General features: G+C 37.9%; 1 protein-coding gene across 1 annotated transcript; it reads right to left on the bottom strand.

The window, feature by feature from the left end:
- Positions 1-425: 425 nt before the first annotated feature.
- On the bottom strand, positions 426-5955 carry si:ch211-142k18.1 (uncharacterized). The gene is made up of 3 exons (XM_057353668.1): positions 5810-5955; positions 2094-2773; positions 426-1307 (listed from the first exon to the last, which is right to left on the bottom strand). The coding sequence occupies exons 2-3, from the start codon at positions 2615-2617 to the stop codon at positions 1169-1171; spliced, it is 663 nt and encodes a 220-aa protein (XP_057209651.1). The 5' UTR covers positions 2618-2773; positions 5810-5955; the 3' UTR covers positions 426-1168.
- Between the last annotated feature and the right edge of the window lie 2556 nt (positions 5956-8511).

Consider the following 8511-nt stretch of genomic DNA (forward strand, 5'->3'; position numbering starts at 1 on the left):
TAGTTCGACATATTCCCGCTAGAGGTCAGTGTAGCTGAATAAATGCTGCGAGACATTTGAATGCATTATGAATGGAAAAAAACACGTATACTAATATACTTGCAAAAATAGTGCAATAACAGCAATTACTTTTTGTGCTGTTTTTGCATAATCATAGCCTACATGTTTTTCCACATCTTAAACTTTATTTTTCTACTTGTTTCAATGTACATAGATCACAGGTCAGAATTTTCATTATTTATACCCACATTTATGAGATACATCAAGTCACAACAAATATGACCCCCAACATATTTATACATTATATATATATATATATATCATTATTTATACCCACATTTATGAGATACATCAAGTCACAACAAATATGACCCCCAACATATTTATACATTATATATATATATATATATGAATATATATATATTCATGTTATTAAAATACACCCACAAAGACTTTCTCTGTACCTGCCTAGCCTACACACAAAGACACACAACAGAAGTGACCATAACCCACTCGACTAACGTACTGCAAAAATATTTCTCCTGTCACACAGAGTTCAGTCAATTAACACAGTTCTCGTGATTCTGGACCCAAGTTGCCATGTCACGTTTATTCCTCAGTGACATCATTGTCATCCTCTTTTCTTATTTTCTCCATCGTGCTCTCTTGAGTTCATACTCGCTGATTTCCAGACCCTCACAGTGCCGTTTCACCATCTGCTCCCTAGCACCAAGACAGCCATCCCATTGCTATGGGGTTGTCTGTACATGGAAAGAAATATTCTTCTAAGATGCCACTTCACTGTCAAGAATATTTTTCACGTTCCTTGCACACAAAGCCATTATGGTTTTATGGCTCACAAATGAACAACCAACAAGAGCTTGGAAAGAAAAACATTGTTCGAGTTTCAATCCATCTCGTTCTTATGAAAGAAAATGCAAAGATGGATCTATTGTCATAACAGCACCTATTAAAGCTGGACATAAACATATTTTAAAAAGTCCCTTTAGGATTGGATCACCACTTCATTCAGGTCCAGATGTGGAATATTTAAAGTGATGTCACTGTAAAGATCATTGTTATTAAAACATTGCAGATGAATATGTCAAACAACATTATAATAAATGTTTCCAGGATGGATGGCGTCCCGTTAGTCTTTTAGTTTAGTTTAGCGTGGCTGTCTCGTGTTCTTCCTCAGCTGCTCCATCAACTTCACATGCAGGGCTCGTGAGGAGGTCTCCAGTCGAGTGGCGATGTCGGCGGCGCCACGCAGCATTTCTTCAAAGGCGTGAGATTCTTCTTTTATTCTTAGATAAAGACATAAAGCAGAAACAACATCAAAAAGAACCTAGAGGGTAAACAGAGAAAGAGAGAGAGGAGAGATGACGGAAGGACAAGGAGACCTCAGCTCATTTTAAGTTTAGCCAAGGGCCTCAAAGGGGCTGAAATGCACATTCCTTCCAACTGTCCAGGCTGGTGATGGAAAACCCAGAAACCAAAATCAGCATTATACATTATCGCGGTTAGTCTGAGACTAGTCTAATTTGTTTTTAACCTCAGAACTGTTTATTGGCATATAAATGTTTTTAGGACCAGTTTCTCTGAAGGTTTTCTTCGACTATAATTTCTCTCCTTTACCTTCAATTGTTACTTTAGATGCAACCTTTAGAAAATTAATCTGCAATATTTAGGTAGGTCAGTTTGAAATATTATTACTTTTCATTTTTCAATACACAATTTTGATGCAAAATCCATGCTTGTATAACTAAAGTCTGTTGCCTTTAAATCGTTAAAAGGCATTCTTTACCTATAAATAAAAATTCTGTCATCGTTTATTCATCCTCATGTCATTCAAAACCTGTATATGACTCTTTCTTCTGTGGAACACAAAAGCAGATATTTTTAGAAATGTCTCAGTGGTTTTGTTTCCATACAATGGAAGTCAATGGGGTGCAATGTTGTTTGGTTACCAACGTTCTTCAAAATATCTTGTTTTGTGTTCTGCTGAAGAAAGAATGTCATACAGGTTTGGAATGACATAAGGGAATTTCTATTATGGGGTAAACTATCCCTTTAAATATCTTAGAACTTACTTCTGAATTCCTGCCAAAGTAGCTTGAGCATCTCTAGCGAGCTGACTCTCCATGTCCTCTGATGCTTTCGTCACCACCTTCTCACAACTGACGTGATCTTCCTTGATTCCAACAGCATTCTCTTGGATAACATCCTCATAGCGTTGATCTCCCATTTCCGCTCCTACAAACTGGACCAGGTTCTCCATTACTGCCTGGTTCCCATGCTGTAGGGCCTTTAGATAAGCGACTTCCTCCCTGAACGCTCGTAACCGCCTTGACAAGAGTTGGCTGGTGTGGAAATTGACATAACAGTCGCCGACCTCTGTCTCTGTCAGGGTCTGGAAATGTGGTTCGATCCAGACTGCTCTGTCGGATTTGGTCGGTTCGTCTGCATGGACGACTGAATCAGAGGTGTTGCCAGTGGACACAGCCCTGGGGATGTCACCTGATCCCCACTCTTCATCATCACCACTCTGGCAGACGACTGGCACCGCCAAAAGCATGAAGAGCCAAGTGCCCAGTGTTGAGAATAGCCACGCCATGACTCAAAAGAGGGAATAACTTTCCAGTCGGACAGTGACCTCTGTGACCTGAGACTCGACGGAGTGATGAATGAGAATAAGTGGTGAAAAATGCAAGGTCCCTCTAGAGCTCCGCTTTTCTAAACAGTCATCCCTGTTGCAAAGCTCTGACTTCATCTGCGATAGGAACAAACAGAAGCTCAAATTACATTTTGCTGTAAAGGAAAATTGATGTGGAGATTTTAGCGGCATCTAGTGGTGAGGTTGCGAGTTGCAACAAATGGCTCACTCCACCCTTCCCTTTCGAGGCACTACGGTGGCTGACACAGCGCTAAGATATCGCCATGTTTTCACTAAGGAGATAACGTATTTACGAAACGCTCTGTGGAGGAGTTTGTCGGTTTAGGGCTACTGTAGAAACAACATATTGAATTGCATGAAAGGGCACCTGTGGTGTATATAGATAGAAAAAGCTCATTCTAAGGTAATAAAAACATAACGCTTCATTACGTAAGGTCTTTATACACCTCTGAAGACATAGTTATGTATATTTTATTGCATTTCTGTCAATAGATCCTCCAAAAAATGACACACTGGACCTTTTAGAAGAGACTCAGTTTTAAAATTTGCCTCAAGTGAACAGAAACCAAATAACTGACTAAAAGCACACGCAATGAATTAAAAGGGATAGTTCACTCACAAATAAACATTTGATCATTTATTCACCCTCAGGTCATTCAAAACCTGAATGACTTTGTTTTGTCCGTGGCACACAAAAGAAGATATTTTGAGAAATGTCACAGTGGTTTTGTGTATATATATAATGGAAATCAATGGGGGCCAGTGTTGTTTGGTTACTGACATTCTTCAAAATAACTTCTTTTCTGTTCTGCAGAAGAAAGAAAGTCATTCAGGTTTGAAATGACATAAGTGTGAGTAAAAGAGGAAAGACTTTTCATATTTGGGTGAACTATCAAGCATGTAAAATTAAAGCCAATGCAATGACATGCCATGTAAACAAAATATGAGAAGGAATGAAAGATCAGAGGATGAATGTAAATGAAGCAGTACATCTTTCCGGGGCATGTGGACGGGAGGCTTCCGTCTGGTGTCTGTGGTTTGCACATTGGTTTATGTGAGGGCCCTGAGGTGCCGCACGTGACCCTTTTGAGGAAGGGGAGGTTGTTTGTTTTATCCTGCATGCACACAGAGACGTTTGAACTCTCTCTCATGGAAAAGTGCGAGACCCATCTTGGATAATATAAACGCAGCTTACGATTCTTGTAAATCCTGGCACCCGTCGACGCCAAAAGGATTAGCTTTTTAAAACTTGGATGGTTTCAGTCCATTATGCGAGATGGCAGGAGAGTTTTTAATGGTTTTAGAAACTAAACAAAGATCTTGTTTTCTGTTGATTTATACAAGCCAAATTTTTACATCTCCCACCCTATGATTGTGCTAAAACTCATACCCCTGAATAAAGAACATCATCACCTCATCTTTCAATCTCTCCAAACATAACAAACTATCTATAACTTACACACTCCCTTTCAGTGTGCTGTGTGGGTTTGCCAACAGCCTCTCAACATCTGGAACCATGTGAAATGTGATATCTGTCTGCAAGGGAAGACGCAAACTCGACTGCGTTCGGTTTTACGCAGCATGAGCACTTTTTGGGTCCTGTAGTACAGGCGGATTTTAGGATTTTCATGCGCACGTTCAGTTTCAACCTCACTGTATGGCCTAAAAATACAATTTTACACTATTGTAAAGTCCAGTGACTATTGTCCTCTTTTTCAAAGTCCTGACCTTGCACACGCACATAAAATTGTATGACTGTCAACTGTAATTCACTAATATACTGCAGCTGTTTGTGGGTGTGATCTATGGCTGTAATCTCAGAGTTTGCATTTCGTTTATTTTGTTTTATTAAAAATAATAAAATCGTTCTGTACAGAGATGTTTAAACTAATACCACCAAGAGCATCTTTGCTTCTCCACAGACGTAATTTGTTGCTCATGCTTGTTGCTGATTGACATTTGTGCTCCACGGAGGACGGATAATATCTGTAACTCAGCAGAGCGACGTAGCCTGTAATGAACTTCTGCTCTGCTGTGCATGGAACATACTGAAAGCACTGATTTATTTCTCATTTAGTCCCGGCAAGAAAATGAAGCACTTTGAGAAAATAAATGAATCCTCCTTCATTATTCTTCACTGAGAAAATTGCCTGAATGTTTTAACGGGATTTTACATAAGTTTGAATGTGTCGAACGTATCCAGATGAGATCAGAAAATAATGAGTTGCTCTTTCTGTATAAAGCAATCTGAATTGTTGTTGGGTCTGATTCGGTCACTGGTTTATTTATGTCATTCTTTGGTCAAATGGAGCAAACTGTTTTCATATGCGGAAATTATTGCGATTTATTGACTGACATTGTGAATGAACATCGGCACAAATGTCTTGATTTCATTAGCAGCATTGTTTCTGTCTCACGTCGCTGCCCACTTTGCCAAGCTAAAGCTGTAATGTCGTACAATGGAGAAACAATTAAACCTTGTAGACACTTAAATTATACGACTGAAACCACAAGAGCCTATTCGAACACTTAAAACGCTTAAATAACCTCTGGGTATCCCTGTTTGAAATTCTCTTAAGAGACATTGTGCCATTCTTAAAAATAATTGCAAGTTTTGTCCACACAGAAGGTCACGATCAACGCTAAGTAGAAATGCCAACTTTCTGTCATGTTCTTCCTTGTGCTCAAACATATTCTCCAGATCACACAACCGATAATGCATCTGTAAGCAATGTCAAAATAAGCAGTCAAAAAGAATGCCATAACAAATATATATAGTCGCAGCACTGCAAAAACAATCTACTTAAAAACTTAAGTTAAAAAGCTTAATTACATTTTTAAGTTATATAAAATTAGCATTATGGGTTAATTGTCATATTTTACAACTCGGTTCAATGTTATTTAAGTTCAATCGACTCATGAAGCTAATTTGATTTAACTTCAAAATTTAAGGCAGCTGAAATTGGATTTTTTTTACATTGAGTACATTAATTCCTTAAGCAATATTTAAATCATGAACACAGAATAAATGCATAAACAAGCTCTGCCCTATTCATCAGAACATGCCTATAAATAAACTAACTGAAGTGAAACAGGGAGGTATGCACAAAGCTAAAAGCTGTCAGAACTCACCAAAATCTTCCTGAGGTAAAGTCACGTCTGGTCAACATGTTCAAAAAATCTATTTTTTGCTTTGCCATTCATAGACAGAGAAAGGGGACACACATAATAAGTCTGTGTGAAACTTCTTCCAACAAAGTTTGCTGGGTTAAACTCGAGTCCGTGCCTCTGTTTGGTGACTACCGAATGGGGAGGGAGTATTTAAAAAAAAAACGAAACTCAATGATTTCTTTCTTTTCTTTTGTGGTCGGGAAAGCGAGTGCAAGCAAGAGAGAGAGAGAGAGAGAGAGAGAGAGAGAGAGATAGAGATAGATAGAGATAGATAGAGAGAGAGAGAGAGAGAGAGAGAGAGAGAGAGAGAGAGAGAGAGAGAGAGAGAGAGAAGAGAGAGAGGAGAGAGGAGAGAGAGAGAGAGAAGAGAGAGAGAGAGAGAGAGAGAGAGAGAGAGGAGAGAGAGAAGAGAGAGAGAGAGAGAGAGAGAGAGAGAGAGAGAGAAGAGAGAGAGAGAGAGAGAGAGAGAGAGAGAGAGAGAGCGCAGGAAAAGGAATGGGGGGAGGTACATCTAGTTCACATCTGTGGCTTGCTGTCTGATTAGGTTTGAGAGCTTAGTAGACCAAAGGAGATGCCTCTTCGTGGCCATACTGAGATTTTTATATTTATTTTGATATATTTAAAAAATACCTTATAAAAACATTTATAAAAATATTAGACTTTTTAACAACAACTATGATTACCTGTCAAAAGATAAGAAGATAAACCTCTTTTAAACAAGACAGAAATATCCTGAACATGTTTAAAGGAATTTAACGCTTATTCTTTTAGGAAATACATACAACAGTCAGATCGTCAGACTTAATACACAGACCCAGGGTCTGTTTCTTTTTTCTCCATCAAAACACTTGCTTTGCAAGCTTTTCAAGTTCCTCCTGAAACTCAATGCTGTTTTCCAGCATGTATCTGATTCTGTTGGCCTCTGATCTCATTGACTGTATTGCATACAGAACCCATATTTCCATCACCTACATGGGGACAAAGAGCTTTTTCACAAACGGCAGAAATCTGCAGGACAATAGCGTCTAAGTGTCTGCTATTTACATGTGTAGTCAATGTAAAAATGTAAATTAATCTGGAAAAGAAGTAATAGACTTATATCTGCATGCATATGCATTGGAATGACTCATTGATGCTCACATAGCTTTTCAGAAACAACAGACATAAGGAAATCATTAAAAATGTAAAGATGAACTGGGTTTAGGTTCCTCCCTCAGAAAACATTATGCCTATATACATGCATTTTGAATATTCAAAAAATATAAAAATATAGTCCACTACAAATAAATGATTTCATGTCCATGCTAGCTGGAAACACAATATAATCAAACTCTTCCTTTTCTCATAATAAGGTTCTCATGACTCATTCTCATGAATTCTCACGGCAAAATGTTCCGGGCAGCTTCAGAAGGACTTTGTTTATTAAGTGTGTAAACTTGCAACATGTTTTAGATTAGATGAAAACTAATGTCATAAAACATTAGAATGCTCTGAAAGAATTAACTAAATGAAACATTCTTTCAATAATGTTGTGTCCGTGTTCTTTAAAACCTTTAAGGAATATGCTTTTCACTAACATAGTAGTCTAGAATCTGGTTGTTAAACTTGGTTGTTAAACTGATTGTTGAAAGTTATTGATGATGTTTTTCAAATTCATGACAAATGATGAAACGAGAGTAGAGGCCAAATGAAAGACACGGGTCAGCAGTGAGTGGCAAGAAACATTGTTTAAAAATGGGTAAATCAGGCCTAAAATTAAAAAAGCCTACGAGAAAGAATTATGCTATCCAAATAACAGAAAGTGATTATAACGGAGTTTGTGGGTCTTTGTGTAGTCAGAAAAGCCAGTTCTGGCCTCGGGGTACATCACTTTTTTGATCAGGGGTAAATGATTCAGTGACTTCCACAAACATAGACTGACCATAGCCATATTTGAGAACAGCTTTCTCATTTTCTCGAAAATTGTAAATCGTCTGAAGATTCATAAATATTTATACATTCACGGTGAATCTAGTTGTTGGAGGGATCCAATCCTGAAAATCAAAATAGCCTATAAAACATTGTGTTTGTGTATTTTATAGGGTATGCTGGGCCTTTGTTTTACATTCTTGTCTCTCGCTTTTTCTATTTATATTAATGGGTAATTTTTGCAGACAAAAGTTTATCAACAAATGATCTAATTAGATTTAATTAGTGATAAAAAGAGCCCAAAAGAAACCCAGAGTTGTACATTTTTGGAAAATAACATGCAATATGATTCATTTTGGACATTTTGAGTCCCAATATAGTTCAGTTTATGTTATTCCATAATTTAAAAAACTACTAAAAATGAAAAATACATTTTAATTAATAAAAATTAATAAAGAAAATGAAAGTGACCGAATGTGTATACATGCCATGTACATATAATATATTGTAACAGGGTGGACGGATGACACGACAAGAGAAACGTCTTGGTTACGGATGTAACCTCAGTTCCCTGATGGAGGGAACGAGACGTTGTGTCGAGCCGACAGATGGGGTTCGCTCTTGAGAACCTATCAAGTTCTCACTAGTTTAGAAAAGGCCAATGAAATTGCCGAATGAAATTTGCATGCCGGACTCCACCCCCAGATATCCGGGTATAAAAGGGAGACGGCGTGCTGCATTCATTCATCTTTTGG

This window comes from Triplophysa rosa, linkage group LG15 (genome assembly GCF_024868665.1).
Source record: "Triplophysa rosa linkage group LG15, Trosa_1v2, whole genome shotgun sequence".
Taxonomy (NCBI): Eukaryota; Metazoa; Chordata; class Actinopteri; order Cypriniformes; family Nemacheilidae; genus Triplophysa; species Triplophysa rosa.

Coding starts and splice junctions, on each gene's coding strand:
- si:ch211-142k18.1 (XM_057353668.1), bottom strand. CDS start 2,617: ATGGCGTGGCTATTCTCAACACTGGGCACTTGGCTCTTCATGCTTTTG. Junction 1,308..2,093: donor ACTTTGGCAGGAATTCAGAA/GTAAGTTCTAAG, acceptor TCTTTATCTAAG/AATAAAAGAAGAATCTCACG.